Source organism: Monomorium pharaonis, chromosome 5 (assembly GCF_013373865.1).
Source record: "Monomorium pharaonis isolate MP-MQ-018 chromosome 5, ASM1337386v2, whole genome shotgun sequence".
Taxonomy (NCBI): domain Eukaryota; kingdom Metazoa; phylum Arthropoda; class Insecta; order Hymenoptera; family Formicidae; genus Monomorium; species Monomorium pharaonis.
Window position 1 is genome coordinate 8,423,980 of NC_050471.1, and position 25,143 is coordinate 8,449,122.

Consider the following 25,143-nt stretch of genomic DNA (forward strand, 5'->3'; position numbering starts at 1 on the left):
CCCGCTACCTTTCTCCCGTTTGCCGGGAAACTTTGTGATTTAATTGAAAAGAGATTCATCGCGCAACTCCATTCGCGCGGCGCGCTCTTAATCCGCGGTCGACGAGATAATCTACTGCCTTATGGATTGCTCGATGCTTACTGAGGAGGGACCTCATTAATGAAGAATTGTTCGCAAGCTGCTATGCAAGGTGTTTCTAAACTGATGATAAATATTTTAACGACACATTTTTTTTTAAACGAAAATTTTAATATGAAAATGTCCAAGTTACAATTGCTTTCAAACGGAAAGAGTTTAAAGATCATGAATGACACAGCTAAAGTTTGGCATCACTCAGGAATGATTGATGATAAAAGTTTTTCCACGAATATATCAAACAGCAGCCCTTGACAATAATAAAATTTGTGTGTACAAATATTAAGAATTTTATTAAGAAATATTAATTCCGTTTATTCGTATCGTTACTTTACCATCGCTCCCCGGCGGAAGGAATCTATTGTGTGTAACGAATGTTGTCACGAGCGGGCTGTCGGGGCGAGTGTTACGGTATGACGAAAAATCGAGCGAAGGCGCGAGATTCAATGGGAGGGGAGAGAGGGCGAGAGAAAAAGAAATCTTTCCCCTCGATGGATACGGTCGAAGACGGAAGAGGGGGGGGGCGGGGAGGACGGTTAGGGGTAGTCTCTTCTATTGTTTAACTTGATAAATGAAGTAGTCGGGCGCTCGGAAGCTCAATGCCGCCTGCCCGGTACACAATGCAATGGCGGCGATATATTGTTCCGAGTTAATTCAATGTCGGAAGCTCGCTCTGCCGCGCGCGCACAGGTAGCAGACGTACATAGACGGTGAGTTAAATATACAATATATTTAGTCGAGACTGGCCCGTGCCAGTCGTGCCACTGGCCAGCGAGCCCCTTTTTCCCCGGTTTCCGCGCCCAATTGTGCGATTGCACGGCTTCTCGACTGCTGCTACGCGCTCGACGTTACTGCCCTTGCTGAGAAATAAGCAGGTTTTTTTCCTTTCTCTTTTCTCTTGGCTACCTTCTAAATTCGATCGTACTGATCTATCGGATCGCGCGATACCGAGGCAGCTTACATTTCGATGATATAAAAGAAAAGTGTAAGACAATATCCGATAATACTCGACGATGTAAAAGCAGCTGTAAGCCAATATGCGATATATTTTGTATCTTCCTCGTGTCACCTATTGTTCACCTCTTATACCTGCGGTTGTAAAACCTACAGTTGCACCTTTCAACGTGTCGCCGAAGCACCTTTTAACGCGTCGCCCGGCCGAAGTTTTTTTTACTCCGCACGGGAGAAATAATGCCATTTCGCTTGATTAAACCGTATTTAAAGAAGTACGAAGTGCGGTTTTTACGCGAGCGTTTATTGGGCGGAGTGACTGCCATTGCAAATTACGACGCGATAAAATCGGCTCGGAGCGACGGGCGGGATACGCTGCAAATCGGTGAAAAAAAAAAAAATAGAGAGACGAAGGCCCCGTGAAAGGGGGAGAGATAGGAAGTGAGAGAGCGCGACTGCCCCATCATCGTACTCGTCACGATCGAGCCTTCCTGCTTACGAGCGACCTTTATGTGGATTAGGTGAGAGAATCGTAAAGTGAAAATCCCCCTCTTCCGCCCGGCTATTCCGCCGGGTGCGAGAGGCGATGGGGATACCACCTTGCACACACGCAGGAGGAGAAGAGTTTCTCCCGCCGAGAACGGACGAAAAACGATCGTAAGTTTTTCTTAAATCGATCCCCGAAAAATTCAGCCGAGATCCTCCGCTAAACTTACGATACCTCGGCTGTTCCATTTTTCCTCCTTTTGTCTCACGACACTGGCCGTACAACGATCCCGATATTTCACGCTTATTTGTTGTTGGGCGTTTTTGACGTCATACACATGAAAGAAACGAGCTTGGCGATTGCGTTTCTATCGTCGACGAATGATCGAAATATACGAAAAAAATTTACGATTTTCCCGATAAATTATTCCGATTTCAATTCTCCCTCTCATAAATTTATCTCGCGACCCCAACGAACGAGCGAGCGAGAGGATAGGAGAGGTAATGCAAACTGTGATACGAACGTACGGCTCGCGCCGGAATATCTTGCATGTAAATGGCCGAGATGGAGTGCAGGGCCGAGATAGAGCGAAGATTGGACCGTGACGTGCGCGGGCCTCGAGTGTCTTAATATCGCGAGATAGGCGGAGAAGCTGCGAGGCAACTTTGTCTTCATTTTCATCTTCGTCTTCGCGCACTAGCTGCCGAGAGGGAGTCTCATTTTCCCAGATGTATTTATCTCCGACGTGGATATTTATAATTTCGAGGTCGTATTAGCATTTTGAGAATAAGGAGCGCTCTTTAATGGAACAATCGACGCGCAGAATTTCAAACAGCCGCCAGTGTTCTTAACGGCATAGAAACGTTGATAAAATTTTAATAATTTTTTTTTTCAAAGTTTATACGAAGGGACGGCTAACCCAAAATGTATCTAAAAAGTTTACTTGCATTTTACAATTAATAACCTCTTTTCTACCAATTGATACGAGAGACTGCGGTTTCTCTATATCCATTTTTTTAGGAACATTTTTTATAACATTGAACTTTACATGTTCATCCTTTTGGCTTGCTTCTGCCCATCGTTTGCTTCTTTCCGATCGGCCCTTTTACGTCGCGTATTATGTCATAGCTTGCGCCTTTGCGAAATTTATATCTCTGCCACACTTCGCGCTTTAATCCACTCTCCCTCTATTAGCGGCGCAGAACGAGGCTTAAAGGGGCCCGGCAGCGTTTTCCGCGCCGGAGGCTTATTAACTATAAGTGTCTGTTCCCGGTAGTGCTATTTATAAAATTAAGACTAACTTTCGTCTCTTCTAATATACGCGTGGCGGCGGTTATACGCGCGCTGCGCTTTTTCACTCCGCTCTCGTCGCCCATTTGAGCGGTCGCATCTTACCGGAAGAGCGTCAGGGCGAAAATAGCATCTCGGAATAACGAATATCCAGCGGCGGCCGAACGGATTTATGGCGATATTGTCAACGGCCGTTGCATCTCGTCCGTACGTCACTAAGTACGGCCGCGAGTGTTGGGTAACTCTCGCGCACGCACATCTGAATCCGAGAGAGCAACCCCGGAAGAAGAAACGAGAGCTACTTCGGCCCTAATGGGAAGGTAGCAAAAACTCAAACAACAACGGAAAGATGATTCCCGCGAGATGTTCGACATCGTTAACACACCGCGCGATAAAAAGACCCTTCTTTTTGCGCAGTTCAAGTGCAGGGCGACTAGAGAAAGATAGAGAAAGATAGAAAGAACGATTGTAAGGAGGGATTCCTAGCGAAACGGAAGCGCCGCGCCGCGCCGCGCCGGCGTGAGAGTGCATTATTGGTAGATGCGTGCGGGTTAATTATCCGAGCGCGAACTGAATGGCGGCGATTCGAGCTTGCGTTCTCTGTACCGTTTATGACAATGACAAATGGTTCCTTCGACCATTCATCATCATCTCCCTCTTCCTTTCTCTTTCTCTCCTCCCTCCGAGTGTCCCAGAGTTGTACGTGCTACATTTTTGACGGTGGGACGAGTACGGCCGGATAGCTTCTCCGACTAAGCTGTGGTCCTAAGTGTCATTAGACCGCTCCGCGGATTTCCTAGCTTCTTCGCACTTTCATCTTCCACGTCCTTCCATTCCGCTCACGTGCTGCATTCTTCACCACTAATATCGAATAATTTGTCTGTCTCTAGAAAATCTCCATACACAAATATTGCTGCAATTTACTGCACTTTCATCCGAATTATTTGTTATCAACAGCATTTATTACGTTTAGACAATGAATTTTTTATTAAAAAAAAAACTACGCCGATTTTCCTGAAATAATATATACGATAATGGATTTGCTGTGTATACCTACTGTTTTATGATAGCAAATAAATTATTTCACTCGCGTTCTTAGTAGACAGCAGGAAGATATAACGTAAAGGAGATCGGACGTTTGCAGAGAGAGAGGGAGATACACCTATCTCCGCGCTGAATTAATGGCTGCGGTCGTATATCTAATCTCTTTTACTCAGATTAGTATAGAGACGGATGATGTGTCATTGGTCGGCGGGCTTGCTCGTACGTTATTCGGCACGCGCCGCAAAATGCCGGAAAATTCTCTTGGGATCGTCAAACTGAGTTCGAACACGTCTAATCGCGAATTTCTACTCCGGTCGTAACACCGTTGCTTTTACATGCGAGTGATGTCGCCGCAACCGTCCGTCGTTCTGGTTTCGCGTCTATTTTAAGATAATCGTTACAGGAGCATTAGCAGAATAATTTCCGCCTCCGTTACATCCAATTATCCATAAATTGTGTGTTGCAAAATCTAAATTATAGAATAAAATTCAAATAACACAGTCTAACGTAATTATAAAGCCACCGGGCAAGATAGTTCCCGATAAGAAAGTGGAGTCTTTTCTGCTTCATTAAATTTGCATTTGGTAGGACGAGCTAATGTTATGGAGTCACTCCGGCTTCCCACTTTCGTGGTAACGATGGCAAACATAATCAGGCATATCTCGAAAATGAATCAGCTTGTCTATCTCTGAGATTTTAATATCCACTTCGATAGAAATTTAAGGTCTTGTTGAAAATAATTAAACTGAAAATAATTAAACACATGTGTAACATAGTTTAATAAATTGCTTCCAATACATTAATAAATTATTACGAAATTTAGTAAATTAGAGGAGATGTATGAGAGCAATTTCTATGTGGGCTATCAATATTATTATGTATTAGCAATTATTGCTACACAATGTAGTAAACAAAACTAATATAAATTCTTGTAATTTAAAGTGTATTCTTAAAAATGTATATTAATATTATGTCCTTTTACGGATTTGTTTGGAGTTCACTTTAATTAATTTTATTGCATACATAAAAATTGTTCACTTATCGTTCCTTGTGTGATGTTATCCAAGTTTTGAGAAAAACAGATACTTTTATTCGCAAGACGCGGAGAATAGAGCGACGGATATATTCGCGAGAAAATGCTGTTTAAAGTACACATCGGGGGTAGTCGTGCGTATTTGTAAACGCGCGCGTGAATAGATCGTTTCCGATTCGGAAAGGGCTCCAACGACCTCGATTTTCTCGAACCTTATCGAGTTTTAAAGATTCCCTGCTTTTCTCTGCTATTCCTCGTTCCTTCCGCTCGCCTCCTCGCTTTCTTCCCTTGCAGTTTTGACCACGGATAAAAGTCCGTAAAATTAAATATTGATTTTGTTTGTGAGCGATGGCGACGGCGTCTCGAAGGAAGACGCTTCCTTCTTCTGATAGAGTCTATCGATGTTCTCAGACCAAAATTCACTTAGGTGAACTTTAAGAAACTGGAGGGAATCCTTTTCTGCCTTTTCAGCGCTACAATTTAGCTTCTGTGCCATACATGTACCTAGCAAACATTGAATCGAAAAAAGATAACAGTTGGAAAATCTTATATACACTTGATCTAATAAAAAAATTAAATTAATCAAAAATACTTTTTACATAATGTTACGAGATTTATAAACGTCTGATTAATTAGCTTTAGATCTTAACATCTCAAAAACTAAAGCTTGAGATAAAAATTTACTATTTTATATATTTATTTATTTTTCTTACTATGGTAAGAAAAATAAATAACTTAATTTGCGCCTCTGTGAACAAAACTAATCTTTTACTCTCAGTCAATACTTTTGCAAAGAGAAATATTGCTGGGGAATATTAATAATAAGCTCTGAAGCTTTACTTTCTCGCTTATAAGTTTAACTACGTGATTTAATTATTAAAAGCTCAATCAGCAACGTGCTATATAATTTAACAATCAAACGACGTTATTACTTATTTACATCCCAAACGTAGAGTTAAATTCTCACCGATCACTCATTCATTCGTTATTTGATATCTGTTAGATATCTCCATTCAATTTTAGTTTGATCTCTTTCTCTATAGCTGAGGGGGACATTTTGCGGATCCAGAAACGTCGCGTACGTTATTGGATTAGCTCGAAGGCGTATTGTATATGAAGAACTTTCTCAAACTCGCGGCGCACGCTATCGCGATAATGCGATAAGGGTTCTGGAAATTATTACGGTCACTAGGAATTTCACTAAAATTCCCGACATAACTACCGTCGGTCCGCAAATGGCACCTACGTAACGATGCTATGCCGGACTAATTCATTTGAATGGAATCGATTAATCAAGCTAAGAGCGCGCTACGCATGATGAGTTATTTTCGGCAGTCACGTTTTCCTACAGTCTTCCTCTTCTCCCTTCAAATATTAAAAAGGAAATCTCTCTCGAGGTTATATCGGCAAAATATTCTTTGCTACACGGTGATTCTCATACGACGACGGTCTCTTATCACGAATGCATCGCAACATAGTAGTATCACGTAAGCAACGTCCACCTACGGCGTTGACACGAACGTAGACTGTTAAGTCCCTTCGCGTCTAATGGATACTTCCGCTGGCACGGATACACGTCTTGGATCGGCGAGAGATGTAACGACGGCAATAAAGATACTCGAGTGCGCTGGAGGTGCATGGAATTGTATTATCGGGAGGGGACGACGAATCTGCGTGGACATAAATCACCGTGTCGGAACGAAATTCGTTTATTTGTGTCTATCCGTAGTAACGTCATAATAATTGCGTATTATGCACGAGTGTTTCGAAAACATTCGCGCAAAGGTTTTACTATTTTACTTTCGAAATAATTTTTATTAATCGCAACAATATTCATCGCGCTGATTCATCGCTTTAATGCATCCGGAGATGAATTTTCCAAGCCTCTTTTCAAAGAAGGTCTGCACAACTTAGAGCTGAACTTTGTAAGAGAAAGAGAGAGAGAGAGAAAGAGAGAGAGGAAGTCTCGCACGAACTTGATAATTCCGAATTTATCCAGTAGTTTCCAAGCCGAATAAGCCGACTTGTTAATCCAAGATATCTCTCTCTCTCTCTCTCTCTCGGATTTGGCGCTTTACGATGAGTAGAAACTCGCATATCCTTCCGCGAGAGCACCGCCAGTGCCGTGTACGCCTATCGCGTCGACGAGGACACGGCGACGGCGGCGTCGCGTCGCACCGCGTCGCGCCGCGCCGCGCCGCGCATGTGACGTATGCGCCCGACGCAACTCCGACATTGCCGCTGCCACCGCGACGGACGTGACTTCCCCTCAGTGGTCCGTGAAACGCGATCCGGAGTGTTACGTCCTCTCTCGCTCTTTCTCCCTTGCGGACACGCGGGATCCGATATAATCCCGCGATTCCGCGCCTTCGCTTCGAGTCGCGCTTGACAACCGCGGATGAAGGATCTCGTCCCCGTAGTGTTTCAGTGATGTAAATTTTCGGGGGAGAGGAGGTAGATAGGTGGGGTTGCGCGAGGGTCAAAGGGGATATGTAATTCGGGAACGATCGACGGGGTTTCCGCGTGAATGGCAGCCGAACCCTGCTTATTGAGGCCCGACGTCTGAAGTGGCGACGAGAAGAAATACCTTCGAATTCCGAAAGCACGTTTGTTGTAAATATACCGCCGCGATCCTTGCGATCTTTTGATAGCGCGAAAATGTAAATCTTGAATGTAAAGAATACCAGAAACTACCTGTCGAAATAGGAAATAATCGAATTACTCCATTATACGTTTACGTTCTTCTTCTGTGTTGATTAGTTAATCAACTTGACCTATCGAATCTTTTCTGAATTGAGTATCACATTGTTTTGCTCTGCTCTGTTGCCTCTGTCAACAAACTTAAATCAGGCTATATAAAGCTGCATGTGGATGAAGCAGTGTCACTGTGAGCGTGTGTCGTAATTTAATGCAAGAATCAGTGTACTGTTAAATGAATTCTGAAACGGGCTGATAACCGTATTAGATCGTGCGATAAACACGATTATCGTATAAGCGGTGCACTTAGTTTAAGAGCCAAATTGTCAAATGGTGGCCATATAGTAAAATGACAGTAATTCATTCGAAGAGCGACAAATGCGTGTCAGATTATAATCTTATCGTAATATCGTTACTTTATTATATATGGAAATCATTTAGAGACGAGAAATTAATCTCCTTTTTTTAGACTCTGAATTATCTTTCTTTGTCGCTATATACGCAAACATCATTTCTAAAAGTGCTTGTGTTTGAACGGTGTTAAAGCAATTAATAGCGTCTTTCTATCAGAGCGATGTCAATTAGTGGTTAAATCATGTCAAACGAAGCGAGTAATCAAAAGAAAGCTTTCAGAGACGATAACTTCGTTTAATTTCGTTTACAAAGTACATACGGGGCTATTCTTGTGTAACATCGAGGCAATCAATGCAATTTTAATACAACGGCATTCTTTAACGACATTCGCAATTGTTTTCAAACACTTCGTAAAATCTGAATGAGAAAAATAATTAATAGTTATAAACAGGAAATTATAAGTACAGGTAAATGATAAAAATCCGAGATTGGATAGCTATATCTCTAATGCTGTACTGAAAAAAAAAATTAATTTGATTAAATTTCTCTAAGTCAAAAATTTATGTATCTTAATTAGGATCGGTTGTTTCAATTGGTTTTCGTAAACTTATCTATCAGGTAAGCATGTGTCTATCTCCACTTTTTTTCTAAATTAGTAAAGACAGACACATATTTGCCTGATAGATAAGTTTACAAAGAAATTAGAACAACCGACCCTTAAACGTATAAATATTTGAATTAAAGTTGAAGTATTTTATATATTTAAGTAAAATATATAAATATTTTAACTAAAGAAATTTAATCAAGTTGAAAAATTTAGTGTCAAATTGATAACTTTTTCGTCTTTTTTTGTTTGATTTACTTTAAAAAGTATTTTAAAAGCGTAATTATTATTATATTATAGTTAGCCTAAACTCTTTATTTAATTATCCTTTATTTAATTATGCCGAAATGAAAAAGTTAAGAGAATAAAGGCTTTTATAAGAAAACCTCTACAAAAGTACAGTTCCGCTTCGGTAAGTGCATCTAATGCATGCGCAAGGAAAGCTTGCGTATCTTTCTCAATCGGAATGCAAATACGATAGCGATTTACGACGCACGAACACAGCGTTTCACGCTACAATGTTTCTAGCACGATATTATCTGGAGAATATTGCTGATTTTTTTTTAATTTCCATGAAAGTTGACGTGTTATCGAGTGTTTCTTAAGGAAAGGTTCTATAAAGGATTTGTTAAATTATTATAAATAGTTTGTAAGAAACTAAAGCACATTGCGTGCGTCGAATGGAATAATTTTTATTTCTAACAACGTATAATACACGGAAAGTCCCGTAAAGTTGTAATGATAATTATTTGATTCGAAATTGATTTCACTTTAGCAGATATATTGAATATTAATTTAAAAAACCATACTCTAAAATAAGTCGAAATAAGTGCCGAACTTTTAGAAAGCAAATTGATATTAATTACTGCATAGTACGAAAGTATTATAGATAATAAAAATATATGTTCCTTTTTAATTCAAAATAAGTTTTAACAGGATCTTAATTCGGAGGCATTATTTCCGAACATAATTACACACAAAATGTCGCACTGAAACTTGAAAGAGGCAATAATAAATGGTGACTTTGCTTGACTCTTTTGCTGATCCGTCTTATTAAAATTTTACTCGTTTATTCTGGCGCGCACCCTGTAGAAAGCTATGCCGCATTGTACTGCAATTAATCAAAAGTTCGTCCTAGTTACGCGTGCAGTTACTTTTAGAACTTGCTACACAATTAATTCTGGGATCAAAATCCGTTTGTTTCGCTTTAACGTGAGGCGATATAAGAACGATTCGTGATTCGCGAAAATTTTATTACGAGCTTTATATGTCGTCGCTTTCACTTATCGCACTCTTATTACTGTAATAATATGTCTTTACATCATTAATTCATTGTTATATATATATATATCTTTTATTTCGTAATTTTACTTATTTTTACCCCTTTTCTTATTGTTCTTAAAAGAATTTAATTTTCCAGCCGAAATAAATTCTCTCCCCCTTTTTAAACGTCGGTTTACGATATAAATCTTGGAAATAAGGGTAAACGAAAATTAAAGATCAGAATTAGATCGGGTCTTAGGAATGTTTACGACCAAGTAATTAAAGCTACATGTTTCGTTTTTTTTCGCAGAATCTTTGTTATAATTTTTTATATAAAGTTAAAATCTTAAAAATTAAAAAAAATACTATTATGAAAAAGCAATATAATTTTTTTCTGTTTTTATGAAAAATTCAATATTCTATGTCTCTTAAGTTATTTTTAATTCTATATAATAATTATTATTTATTTATTGCTAAGAAATTTAAAACTGTAATTTTTTTTAATAATTTTTGAATAATTCAGTTAAACAGTCAATTTTATTTTTAACAAAATTTGATGAAATTATCATCTTAGGGCGAATCTATCTCGAGTGATCTTTAAAAAAAAGATTTATTTTTAAATAATCTATCTTTGGAGTTGAATCTGTGGTTCCTTTTAGCTTAGGTAATTACAGTCGATTGTAACATTAATTGTCGATTCCGCGTCGTACAAAATACTTCTTGATTTTTCTCTCAAAAAATTACGTGACCCTTTCGCTCTTTGATCAAAGTGCTAACCCATATATCCGCTTACAAAAGCCGACACGGTATCTCTATTCCGGGTGGTATCAATCGCCAGTGCATTCAGGACCGGCGATCCTCTTTTTCAATTAAGCTTTGATCACGGGGCATCGAGATATACAGAGCGCGTGTGTGCACCATTTCGCCGATGTCGCCGGTTGCAGGTTCAAACGAACGTCATTCGATAAAGGGACAAGAGACACGGACGCTTGTAAATGGAACAAAAATCTCATTAGATCAAAATCATATGTTGTTCGACTCACGTCAACACGCACCTAGAAAGCAGACACAGAAAAACTCGTCTGTTTAGCGCATTTCGCTTTTTCCGGGTTTCGCATTTTAATTGAGGAATATGTTTTTGAAAGGGCTTATGTCAAGGGCTTTCGTTTATTTAATCATCTACCTGCCTATCTATTTTTTCTTTCATATCTAGTTTTTTCTTTATACATATAGACAGAGATACGCGATATTTCAGAATTTAATTGGTTTAAAGCTAGATATCTTTGTCAAGTTTAGAATCGTTTTTTAATACTGCAGTATTGAAAAACTAATAATAAAAGTAGTGTAAAGTTGTTTTTTTCTCAGTTACATGAGACATTCAATCATCATCCGTCTGCATTCAGACTTATTTCCTTTCCAGTTCGGGAAATTATCAATTCGTGACTTCACTTCAGTTCACTTAATTTTACCATGATTTCACTTGTCTCAACTATTGACGTAACAATAACCGGTGCCGGATCTGCAGACAGTGCAGTCGCTACAGTCAATATTGAACGAGCTTATCTCGAACAAGGAAATAATAAAACTATCGCGCGCGCGAGCGAGCGAGCGAGCGAGCGAACAAGCAGCAAGAAATTGCGGGAGCTAACTTTCCGCGTGAACTACTTTCGTCCTTTGACACTCTTCGTCTTTATGGCATGATAGCGCGCCAAGGGGGCAAACAGGCAGGCAGGTTGCCATCGGTGATCCGGTCTCTATTTGCTTACCAAATATCGGATCAAATCGAACTTTAACGAGGGACGAGTGGCGAAAGTGAGCCGCGATCTCTCTTGTTGATTGATATTATCGAGAGAGAAAATAAATATTGATCCTTCTGTCGACGGGTCGCGAAAATTAGAAGTCCACGCTCTATATCCGACCAGCGCACGGTGAAAAAAAAGCCAATCAATGTAAAAGAAATTACGTTGATCTATAATTATCCGACGCGATCGACGGTTAGATAATCGCTCGATAATTAAATTCGCTTGCGCAAGAAAGAAGTATCTTTTTTTTTTTATCTCGGGCTGAATTTATCCCCGATATTGACGCAGAGATATAATACTCTGACGAATCGGAGAATTTATCTCCAGCGTTTTTACAGAAAACAAATAAATAGGAAAAAAAGCCCCCGCGTTTTTCAAGGCTTTCTATGGTAAGCTCTACGGTACGTCAAAAGAGACGTGCAATTTTAATGGAATATAAATAAGAATTTACGGGAGAGACGAATTTTATTTGTACTATCCCGTCACGTTGATATCCATATTTATTATAAATTTTTTTTCACTGTGATACTTTTAATCGTATTTGTCGCATATCCTCCGTCGGAGGCGAGTGAAAGGAAATCTCGTCGTCTAGTGGAAATTTCTCAAAATACCGCCGACGCTTTGTTTGCCGTGCTTGAAATGTATTCCTCTCTATTTATCCCGTGTCTCAATTAGTCGAAAGCGAACGTGTACATGTACTTTGAGAACGCCCGCACGCGCACGCCCCCCTTCATATTTTCTTTCTCGATTGTCCGTGAAGTGCCGCTGCACCGACGAGCTAGCTGCATCGTGAAAGGCGACAGGCGGTGGCAGGAAACGGCGCGTTTCTTTCTTCTGGAAATCGCGCCTTTCGGGACTCCCAAAGCGAGGCTTAAAAATATCCCACGTCCGAAAATAGTCGTGCGGAGAGAGCGACGCTCTCGACAGTCCTCGATGACGACGCCGTGTGACGATGGCACCAGGTCTCTCTCGCCCCCGTTGAAAGATTAACCCACTCGTCTCGTCGTTTTGCAGCGTCTCCTCCTTCTCGGTCTCCCCTAATCCGCCGTTTCTCAAGCCTTTCTTACCGCGCGGCCTACAGAAAATGCGATTTCGCACGCTACGGGACAATACATGAATACGCATTTAACGAAAATCGATAACGCGACAAAAGTTTTCCCGCCGAACGCTCACTAAATTTATATAAAAGCGAAAGTATAACAAATATTAAATTTTTTTATTAGAATATTTAATAAATGCAAAAAAGAAATCTGAAATCAAACGGCAATATTGAATTTAAAAACATTTTTTTTGTTATTAGTAATTAAACGACGGTTTGAAATACTGGTCTGATTGAAAGCGTAATAACTTTTGACTTTTATTTAGACTCGTATTGGGATATTCGAACATATCTACCCACGTATCTGTGTTATTACGAGCGCAGTTTCGATTTATGATGGACATTGTGACGCGAGAGACGTCGGTGATGTCGAGGTGATAAGTTTCGACCGCATCGATATTTATGACATTTGACGAAATCATCGCGGCCGAGCGATTTTGATTAGTGCCCGCGAGTACAATTCTCCCGCCGTGATTACCAGTGACTCATCTGGAGCGAATAAATTGTCGACGATGCAACCTGTACACACCGAAAATAACAACTCCGCCTTGGACATGGAATCTCTCGAGGAAATGCTTCGTAAGGTAATCATAAGTCCCTTTTATCTCGCATGAGTAGTTTATGCTGAGCGATCCGGCTTGTTCCGTCGACTTTTAAAATAAAAGGCGACTCGATTGCAGGTATTAAATAAGGCATTGAGGAATATGATTTTTTTAGTTCACATTATTTTTATTCTTTTAGATAAAAGTTACATTCTCAGAATTTATTGATCGTTTTGTGAAGCCTTTAATTTTATTCGTTAAATGTAAACGAGTTAATATAAGATATCTTTGCACGTACTGTGAAGAAAGGTAATCATAAAAATTCGATTAGAGCTCAAAATTCGAGAGCATCAAGTATAAGCGATGGTTTTTCTCGTGTGTTTGCTTATCCGAGCGCGGGGAAAATTTTCCCGTAAGAGGGAGAAATTACCCGAACAGTCGCAGACAAAAGGGGCTCCTACTGGAGAGCGAGTTTTTAACCGCGGCTTCCTGTAATGTATTCCGTCAGGCATCGCTGAATGGACCACTTAGCGAGCGTCCACACTTTACCACACGTGTGGATATGCGCGCGGCGCGTAGTAGGGTTAAAGCGAGTTCTCCAGCACAGCACGTTAATGGCCACCTCGGCGGAACCGTCCGAAAAAGCGCCGAGAAAACGTAGAGTAACCGGTTTTTCTAGCCATTAAATCTGTACTCTTTCCTATCCGAGAAAAAAGATTCCACCTCAATTAACAATCTCCACTACAAAAAAAAAAGTGAAAGGTTAAACTGAAGAAAAAGAATATTTATCATTTTACACGTAGATTTAATAGAAAAAAGGTATTTTTTTTTAATAGAAGATTGATTCCCTTTTTGAAATCAGTGTTTATCATTTTTATTTGTTTCTATGAAAAAGAACAGATTTTTTATTTGTCTCTTTTTGGAAAAATTGACATTTAGGTTGTTTTGGAGAGAATTTAAGCGAAATCTGAATTAAATATCTACCTAATTCGAATTAATAGGGAATGTCATTTATCTCGTTACGTGAACTAAATTCATTTAACATTTATGACATTTCCATTAATCCTCCTGCTAGCGTTCTCCCATTGTAATGCAATCTGATTGTGAGAGAAATTCTTCATCGCTTATATTACTATTCCCTGCTGTCAGACACAAGTGTCGTGAAACAAATGTCAAATGTAAACCTAGCTGGAGAAGCTAAGTTTACATTATGTACCGTCCATACCTGCTGTCATACGCAAGTGCCACGAATAAATGTCAAATAAAAAGCTGCCAGAAAGCCGAGGTTTACGCTTTACAGCGTGACATTTTTACCCGACATATTCCCTCCCTCGTTACCGCGCTCACACACACACACACACACACACACACACACACACACACACACACACTGTCGGCGTAATAATGCCAAGCGCGACAGAGGATCGTCGCTCACGACCGCTGAATCATCGGTTCATTGGCCGAACTCTAAACGCTTACGGCCGAAAAACGAGCGCGAGAGGCAAAAAATCGCACAGACGCTCCGGTTAATTTCTCGCGGTTTCAGACCGCGCCGCGTCGCGAATGCGCAGCCGAGGGATCACCCCTACGGGCAACAGACGCGATATTAAGCCGGCGTATCCGTCCACGCACTGTGCAGTCTTTCGGGAATTATAATGCAAAATGAATTCGCGATGCGGCCCTACCGGAAGGGTTACAGAATAATAACTCGACGCGCGCGTTTTCCGCTCGCGGGATGTACGTATCTATAACTCGCGGACGGAATGTATAATTCAGCGCGCATTTGCATAGCGGGATGCACCGGTAAGCGTCGTGCGGTAACGTAAACTGAAGCTTAAATAACATCACGTATAACATATGTATATGTGTGGCCGAGTGCGCGCGTATAGGTGCGGTAACGCGCCGTTTGCCCGCGAAAATGGAGCAGTTAATTGTCTTTCCGTTACCGTGCAATTACGTTTGTCGTACGGGATAATGCCGTTTATCGTGTCTACTGTTACTGCTGTAATTACTTTTGTAATTAGTATTTCTTGGCGGGGAGAGGAGAGACTACGCGCGCACGAAGGAGTCTTGAGCGACAAGTCTCGGGGCTCGGCAGAGCTCCCGACTCCAATCTCAATTCTCCGGGTCTCTCTTTTTAATTTTATTATTCCGCAGATGCAATCGGTACGCGGTAGGCGGAAAGAGAGTTGGATTTGCCGTTGTAAAATACAAAAGTACGGAAAACTTTCTCGCCAATGTTTCCGGGCAAATGTAATACGCAGTTGGAAATGGCCGATTGAATTAACTACAACGGTACTTTACCTCAGAATATTACTTATAATATTACGTTGCAATTAATTGACGTTAATTCGAATGACTTCTATTTGACTAAAGAAATGATACGTTAACGTTAGAACAATCGGCATTAAATGTATACCTATTTCTACCATTTTTTGTCTTTATTTGTAATTTCTTTAATATTTAAATAATTAATCCGAAAATGAAAAATTTAACAAAAATTACCCCAATAGTTTTTGTAATTAAAACCCGTTTCATTTTAACGAGTTTGATTATTCTAGTGTTAAACTTTCTCTTTATTCCATCACTTTTGAAATTTAGTTACGGGGAGAATCTCGTCGTACATTTACCTCCGATCTTTGATCTCCCTTTTCTGATTCATAACCTCCAGCCGGGCATAAACTGATCCTTTTCTGGCGGAAGCAAGCTTCCGGGTGTATCGAGGGCTAAGCGAGAAAGCGCGTCCCGAGAGCGGAAGGGACGCCGAGCTTTATCGCCAAACAGACATCCGCGAGAGTTTCGTAACGGCGAAAGGGGCGCAAGAGAGCGGTCGTAGGAGGGAAAGCCTTCCCTTGGCAGAAAGCTTTTTCGGTCGCGGTTGCTGGCCTAAGCGGCTTTCCGTTTTGCGGCAAGGATGCGTATTATCGATCCTGCTGCCGCCTACTCGTGGACTGGCCGAAAAATATTAATCCTCGCCGTCAAACGCACTGACGTCGGGTCGACAGGGTGGATTTCTCGGTACGCTGGAGACGAAGGGAATATACAAGGAAGTTTAGAATATTTTTATTGTAATTGGACGTCACACCGGAGGAGGGAGAATGTTTCGCGTTCACGAGGGATAAGTTCTTCGGGAAACGAATTTTCGCGTATGATTGATCGCGATAATCTCTCTACCCAAAATGGCTTATATAAAATTCTCGACTTTCCGACAGGGAGTTATTGCACCTGGTTTCCTCTATCAAAGTCAATAGTTGATATTTCAGAGGAAGAAGGAGGAGTGGAAGAAAAATAGACTACGCGAATTCTTTAGGAAATTAAATTACCAATTAATATTAGTATTAGTATTAGCAATAGAATAGAGATGTACAGAAGTTTCCATCATATAATATCGGGATTATATAACCAAGAACGATTGCATAGACATTATTAAGTAGCGGCATGAAACTTTAATGCCGTACCAGCAAGTCGGTTAGTGAGAAGCGACGACTCTCGGTGTGCTAGCGATCGGCAGAAGTTTCCCGCACCTTTCAGCGAACTTTTCCGCACTTTTCGTCGGTGACGTATAGCTAAAACGTCGACGGCACGATTTCGCGCTTCCGTGTAAGAGCGTGCGCGTGTTTGTGTGTGTGTGTGTGTGTGTGTGTGTGTGTGTGTGTGTGTGTGTGTGTGTGTGTGTGTGTGTGTGTGTGTGTGTGTGTGTGTGTACGCGCGCGAACGAGAAACGACGGCGAACGGCCGCTATCCACCCACCACCACCATCACCCCTTCCTACCCCTCGGGCCATGGAGTGTAAAAGGGCAATAAAACACACGGGACGCATCTGGGTTACGAGCTTTACAACGCACTAGCTTCTTTCTTTATCTCGTGCCCGGGCCATCACTTCGGCCCTAAGCGATTTCTCGAACGTCTCTTCTCTTGGCCGCGTTCCGTTTTCCTGTACCCTCCTCGTATTAGCTTGTCGCTACTCAGGGTTGGATCTCCGTACGACTTTAGGCACTTCTGCTCCAAGATACGATACGACATGTCGTAACAAACATAATGCTAAGTACATAATTTTGATTGGGTCTCGATTGCGTTGTTCCTCTGTTTTGTCTCTATTTTTCTCACTTTTTAAGGAAATTGTTATTTTCTCAAATAAAATTCCAAGGCTTAGTTTAATTTTCTTCCAAAATATAATATATAATGAGTTTAGCAAATAAAATTTTATTTGTATCGACATGTAGTTTTAATCAGATTACTTCTTTTCCTAACTATTCGCGACTTCTCGGTTTTTTCTTCATTTACTTGATTTATTTTACGGACTTTATGGGCACCGTGCTTATGATACCTAATAAACGCTCCAGTCCTGATTATATTCCCCGATCGTTCTGTCGTTCCGTTCGTTCAGGACTCTTCCCGTTTATTTCCCCAGCCCCCGAACTTTCTTTTCTGTCCTCTCTTCTCTCGTCAGTGACGGAAGAGAGAAAGCAGCCGCGGGGTGGCGCGGACTCGGTCGCCCGTTACTGCACACATCAAAACCAGTCCCGCGCCACTTGCGTCCCCACTAAGTCAGTGGTTTCCAAGCCTTTTTTACGACTGCACATATCCCCCGGCTTATAAACACTTAGCTGAAATATCGTTGAACGGCATCACTTCAGCTTCGCAGCATAATGAAACGATTATAAAACCGTATTACAACGCTGGCTACAAATCTGAAAATAATTCTGTCAAATTCTGTCAAATCAAAACAATTATGAAGGATTTTCAAGCGTGATGGACACTGCTATAAAAGCTTTTGACATTTTAGCAATCAGCTTGAGTAACCTAATTATTTAGACGTTCTAACAAAATGATTTTCAGTTTCGTATTTCCAGCCGAAATTTTTGATAGCTCAGCAAAATTGTTCTTTTTGTGCGGAAGTCGTGTCGTGTAAGTCCAGAAGTGTAAGTCGACGAAAAAATTGCGCGCTCCTTTAACATAACGATGATTCAGATGACGTTACTCTGTGTACAAAGGGCGCGTGGCCGAGCGGTCGGCACTTCCATCGGTTGTCCCGCGAATAAATGTCGCAGTTACGCGGATTGCACTGGGAATTGAACACATAGGCGCGCGCGCGCGTTCCGTTCTCGTGGAGGGATGCACCGGCGGGTGCAATAACGATAACGGCGATCGTACTAACGTCCGCGACACAGTAGCGTTACGTGACGATGACGGGCTGCGGCGTTACGACCGTGATAATAAAGAGATACGAGAATTAGTTTGGTCGGACGATAGTCCAAGTTTGTTCCTGTTGAACATTCGGAGTGTAGCGACGCGCTTTGTGTTGTACCTATGTCGGGTCGTTACCCTAAAAGCAAATGTGAAAATCTGCTGTCCGTTACCTTAGTTATTCTTGAAAGTAATAAAAGTATAGTTATGTCTTTTTTTTTTTAATAATTGGAGCCGAATGTTTTGCTGTACGTATTTATACAATTGACATATATGCATTTTTCTCTTGTTTGCACCAATGTAGATTAACTTTTGAAATTGAGAGAAGGCAAGAAACGTACATAAGCGTCTTTAATTATATTGACGTTAATTAATATTTTAAAATACTCAAGGAACTACTTGCGAAAAAGATTATAATCTTAACTGAGGTAATATTTTTCATAAATTCTCTACAGTATTTTAAGATATTTATATAGCACCAATATAACTAGGGATGCTTATTTGCATTTGTTAATCAATTATTAAATTGAATATTGAAATATTACTGTTCTAGTTCAATTTAAGATCTGCATTTTTGCGAATAAAATAACGGTTCATATTTTCACTATCTTATATTAATTATAGATTAACTTTAATTTTGATTTAACTTACTTTCTTTTAAAAATTAAGGGTCGGTTGTTCCAACTTCTTGGTAAACTTACCTATCAGATAAATATATGTTTGTCTTTATTTATTTAAGAAAAGAAATAAAGATAGACACATGCTTACCTGGTAGGTAAGTTTACCAAGAAGTTGGAACAACCGGCCCTAAGTTTCAAGGAAAAAAGAGAAAATAAGTTAAACTGAGATCAGAGTTAGTCTATATTGGTGCAAACAGGCTTAAAACAGACTTAATGAGATTAAAAATATTAATATAACAAACGTACAAAACATGATCTAAATTTATTAAAGTTACTGTTGAAACTTTGTGCCAAAAATATATTACATATGTATTATCTCTACGCTCTTCTTCGCTGTTCATTAAAATGTAAAACCAGCTTTTATCATTCAGTTGCAATTCTATTATGAAACTCCAAAATTATGAATTTAGGAGCGTCTGAATTATAAACGTGATATTATGACAGCTTCGTCATATCTATCGACAATGTTATTGGGAAGATAGCGCGAGATGTGGATCAATGGTGAATCTCGGTTTCGCCATATCGGCATAATTCTCTGCCTTCGTTCGTGACCCTCGCGGTGAAACCGTCCGTACGTTTGTACCCCTTTCCTAGGGGCTGGCATAGTTTAATATACAAGGCACGGGAGAGCGATCCGGCTTCTCGACCCCGGGATTTCGTTATAAATAAGGGTCGTGCACTCGCCCTGCGGTACCGCAGAAGAAGAAACGCTAACGCACGAGGTGCTAACCGTTATACGTTCTCGTTTTCGTCGAGCTAATTCCACCGGCCATTACTCTTCTCCCGTGCCGAGAGCAAGTCGAGGGTGTGTTCGATACAGAGCGCGGTCTTTCCGTAACAAGCAGGAAAATTGAATCGATCGCTACTAGAAAAAGTAAATGATTAGATTCCATCTGTTGTTGCGAACAAGATTCACGCGTGCTTAATCATGTTAACTTTTAATGTTTCATTAGCCATAAAATCTTTTTGATTTATTTAATAGAATAATTTAATTATCGTAACTTCCCTGCAGTAATTTAATTATAATATTTAATTAGTTTCAGTTTTAAAAAATTTAGAATTAATTCAACTAATTCTTCAAGTTCTATTGAAACACAAAATATGGTGTGGAAGAATCCATATTTGATCGCGGTACTAAAAAATTTATTTCTAACCCTGAGAATAGATCAACGTAAACAGGCAGAAATGAAAAGAAACAGGAAATAATTTAACGATTGCGGAATCAATTTTCAAATATGAAAATTTGCCGTTCGTATCTTCGTGGAGATGCATCGTAACTACTCATGCATATCGTTTTTAATTTATCTACTTCCTGCAAGACTGCCATCGCAAGACTGTATTCGAATAATCTAGAAGCGTGTTAAAAGAGTGAAAGAGAGAGAAGAGAGAAGAGAGTACGTAAATCACGTAACCGGAAGTAATTTCTGCTTTTGTGGGGGTTTTTTTCTCTTGCCCCGGGAAAAGAAACAAACCGGATCGTCGTTCCTTTTCCGCCCGGGCGCTCTCTTTTCTCCACCACCAGCGCACTTTCCGTGATTCTCCCCGGCCGCACGCGACAACATCGGGAACCGGCCGTAAATTTTCCGCTCACAAAGCGAACGAAATTCAAGAAACTACCGGCCTCTATGTCCCGCGTCACGCGAGCCACCGATAACATTAACGAGCCAATCCTCGCGACGACGACGACGACCACGTTCCGACGCGCGCGCACGCGTGTGATCTTCCGACGATCGAAACGCGGGAGGGTGGGTTATCGTTTCGCGACGACTTCCACCCTTCGTTCTTTATGCGTGGACTTGGACAAATTATGGGAAACCTCGCTGGCCGCGAAGAAGAAAAAAAAGTTGCTCGCCGTTCCTTTCCCTTCCACCCCAAAAATAACGCTTTCTCTGAAGCCCCCGAGTACTCGACGAACATTAATTTTCAAAGGATCGTCGAGAGATATGAGCTAACGGGCTCCATACAAGGATTCAAGAGCCGAAGGATACAGATGGAGCGCATATGCGAAATTTCGCAGATTAGATACCAGCCAGATCACCTTCCGGTGTCATCTCGGGCGTCGCAAAAAGCGAAATTTACGCACTGACGACAGTTTGAGAGGTCCCGGTGGCGCATCCCTCCCTGCGGCTAATGTACCAGTCGTTCTCCCGTCATCTACCCGCCCCACAACGCGGGATTTCCCTCTCTGGCGGCACACAGCGTGTCGAGAGTGTGTAACGCGCCGAGAAAGCGTTGCGCGTTTTCTTCCCCTCCGCATTAGGAGGAATACGTTTCTACGCCTCTCTTCTCTACGCCTCAGCCTCTCCGCTGCTCTCTCTCTCTTTCCTCTCCTCACATACAGCCCTCTGCCTTTTTCTTTTCCCTCCGACGCCAGATGCTGCTAACTGCGCTCACCCTGATGAGATCCTGGTTCCCTCCGTTCTTCCCCCCTTCCCTCTCCTTCCTTGCAGCTCGCGTCTCTTCCACTTCCCTTCGCCTCCCGTCGATCCATCTTCCTCGAAAAAGACGAGATCGCGCTACACGGCCGCTTTATTCGCCCGAGCGAGGAGAAACCACGAATTCTTTATGTTCGCCGGCTGCTCTTGTTATTGTGGAGGAGCTGACGATCACTCGTTGCTCGCTGATATCACGGCGGGGTAAAGTACCGCGTAAAAACCACGTCTTTCAAACGAGAAGATTGCATCTGAGACACACGCGTACACACACAAAGGAAAGTACGAAGGCTGGGGCCGGATATCACAGTTTTTGAATTGTGATTTTTAGAAAAAAAAATGGGGAAAAAGATTTTTAAACATTATGTACAGTACATTATATTCCTTAGGTATTTAAAAAAATTATTATTATTGAATGATAAATCGTACAAAAAAATTACTTAATTTTAAATAAAGCTGTAAAAGTGTGACAATTAGCCCCATACTTAGAGTGATCACATGTGGAATCTTACAGTAATGACGTAATTAAAATTATTAAAGTTGTATTAAATTTTAAAACTTATTAGATAGATCATCTATGTATTTTTATTATTTTAACAAGTTACTCATTAACTTTTTTTTAAGTCATTATAAATAATACACACATTGCGTTTTTGGCGCAAATCATTGTAACGCAATAAATTAAAATCTGCAATATAAAGAAGAGACTACTGCCAAAATACCGATTGAATTATAAACTTTATGACAATTGATCTCAAATCTCCTAAAAATAAGATTATTTTGAAAATTATTAAAGCTCTGAAATACTTTCAATTACCAACGATATACATACATGATTGTTTTAGAAAGCTTTTAATAAAACATCCAACATTGACAATTTTTCTAAGATTTTCACAATTAGACAAATTTTAGAAATTCCAAGTCTAATTAAAATTTGTAAATTTGATTGATAATGAAGTCGCTCGGAGAGTCTTGTCACTAAAATTAAAATCACAAATTATCCTGAAGTATACTATACATTTTTTTAAATAAGTTTTTCGTGCGAAGTTGTTGACTCTGTACTTGTCAATCTCGGCTGAATCGAATTGATTCTTCGAGTCCAGTTTAACTTCATTGTATCCATTAACCTGTCATTGAGTCGATACTCTACGTCTCGTCTATGGATTTAACCAAGTTTGATGAAACTTTCCTTCGCGAAATTAGACATCGAACTACTTGTACATATGTCTACCGAACTTTCTCCGGCTTCGAAGAAGATCGAATTCCTTACGCGTTACCGCGATATTGAAGGTTCTTGTCACCCGTTCTCGATAACGTGACATGCCGAGGAAATTGAAGCGAAAATTTTTCTCATTTAAAATACGCACAGATGACTTTTTATCGAAAGTAAAAGTACTCATCGCTATCGAAATAACGGAACAGACGCTTATAGAAAGAAAAGAGAGTGTCATGAAATTATAATGCGGCATTTAACATTGACGGAGTTGGGTGGAATCACGGTTAAATGCCGAGATTGTCTGTCTCCCAAAACGCCATCAATCTTGCGCGAAGTGACGTATCGCTAAAACGATCCTGCTTTTTGTTTTAGCTCTCGGAACTCGAGCAGCGGGTGTTGGAGGCGGAGGGCAGGGCGGACGAAGCTGAGGACAAGGTGAGCGACATATCGATATCTCTGGATTGGAATTACATATGTATATACGTATATTCAACGTGCACAACACGTAAATGTCGAGAAACAATAACTGTGAGATCTGTCTCATTACACTTACACGTAAATGTTTTTTTTACATCAACTTAAATTAATAGGCTCCCCAAAAGTGTGTTACTCTTGGACAGCTCTTCCTCGCAAGCTCATCTTTACTCCATCTAGGTGGAGTTGACATTACACTTAACACGTAAATTTTTGTTTTTTGTTTTTTGTTTTTTTTTTTACATCTCGTTAAATTAATGAGCTTCCCAAAAGTGTGTGCTCTTGGATAGCTTACTTGCAAGCTCATCTCCACCCCATCTAGGTGAAGTTGGCAATGATACGTGACGGATTCTGCGCAGGATTCTGGAACGGTTCCCACATCTTATCAGTATTCTCTCTCATTTCTTCGCGGTTATCCCCGTTTTATACCGTACACTGGCACAGGTTTCTTTTACCGACGACGAATTCACCCCATTTCTGCGACCGCACGCGCGTTTCTTACCCTCGTACAGCTGGCTTTACCGACGGACACCGAGATACCCCTCTCCGTGAACGGTATACATTTCACGAGCCCCTGTGAATCCAGTGAGTTACCAGCCGGGGGCAACGGCGAGTTGTCAAATTTTCGCAACCCCATTGACGACGGGTATCCCCTATCATACGCTTTAAAAAGTAAAATTTTGAAATCAATATATGCGTGATATTATTTAGATTAATGAAAATTAAATTTTGAAGCTACGCGTGATCTTCTACCTTTAGCGGAAAGACAAAAGTTCTTTTTTAAGGGTAAGTCTTTTTAACAAGCTTTATCTCCCCTATCCGTTGATTAATTAAAGTGAAAATTGGTAAACGGGATAGCTTTGTTACCGATATCCGCGAAGAGGGCGAAATATCGATCGACCGACGCAGGATGCGCCGGCATCCCCTCAGAAGGGGCGGAAGGAGAAAGGGTGAAAGCGCGAAAGAGGGAAGAGTGATAAGAGTGGCAAGATGGCCGTGCGGCTGGCCGGTGAGGTCGTCGTTTTGTTATGACCCCGAGAGTCACCCTCGCGTAACCCACGTGCATCTACGACGGTGCATCGCATGCGGCGACGTCACCCCCGCGTCGAACTCTTGGAAAGGATCGCCGATCCCCGCCGTTGTGCAACCGTTGATCCGTCGCGCGCGTCGAGTCCGCAGTCGTGTGTCGAAGGTCGAGGTCGTGGAGGTGGTCGCACGTTCCTGTTGTGCGAGGAACTATGGCCCGCAGCAGGTGACATCGATGAAAGGTAACGAACGCGGGCCGCATTGCCCGAAGATCGAAAAACCGACGTAATCTCCTGACGAGCTCCTTCTTAAACGAGTCACGAGAATTTATTTCTTATTCATTTGATCGCGCGCGACACCAGCGCGAGGATATTCGGCGGCGTTTGAGGTACACGAAATTCTATCCGAAGACCACCTCCTAGTGCACGCGTACAATCGATGATTTCATTTTCGCAACTCGCACGATAATTGACATAAAAGAGGTGTCCTTGTGTAGATTTCAAATATTGAATTTCATAGAGGCATATTGAGTATCAATTAAATACCAATTTAAATCACGTTCAGTTTGGAATTTGATGCTACAGCTGAATGCTGATTTTCATGTTTATTAATGGCAAAATATACAAATTAATTTATTTTCCTGTCATCCGTAACGTTGAAAATTGCCATTAATCGAAATTATACTTGGAAATCGAGAATTTTATCATATCAAATATTTCGCGGTGATGTATAGGGTGTTAGGATTTATTGTGATCTTCGAATTTATTGGAGTTTATTCCGAATTTATTCCTATTAATTATTCGTGCAGCTATTTATGTTTATTTCTA

General features: G+C 40.9%; 1 protein-coding gene across 8 annotated transcripts in view; it reads left to right on the forward strand.

Moving 5' to 3' along the window:
• The window catches only part of LOC105833549 (uncharacterized protein CG43867), a 66,223-nt gene that overhangs the window by 22,654 nt on the left and 18,426 nt on the right, over window positions 1-25,143 (forward strand). For 7 of the 8 annotated variants that reach the window (XM_036287548.1, XM_036287549.1, XM_036287550.1 and 4 more), the window contains exon 4: window positions 23,189-23,251. In XM_036287548.1, the coding sequence (XP_036143441.1) occupies window positions 23,189-23,251 (63 nt within the window). Of the gene's footprint in view, window positions 1-12,960; window positions 13,344-23,188; window positions 23,252-25,143 lie in introns of those variants that run through there. The other variant, XM_012675370.3, reaches the window with a different exon arrangement.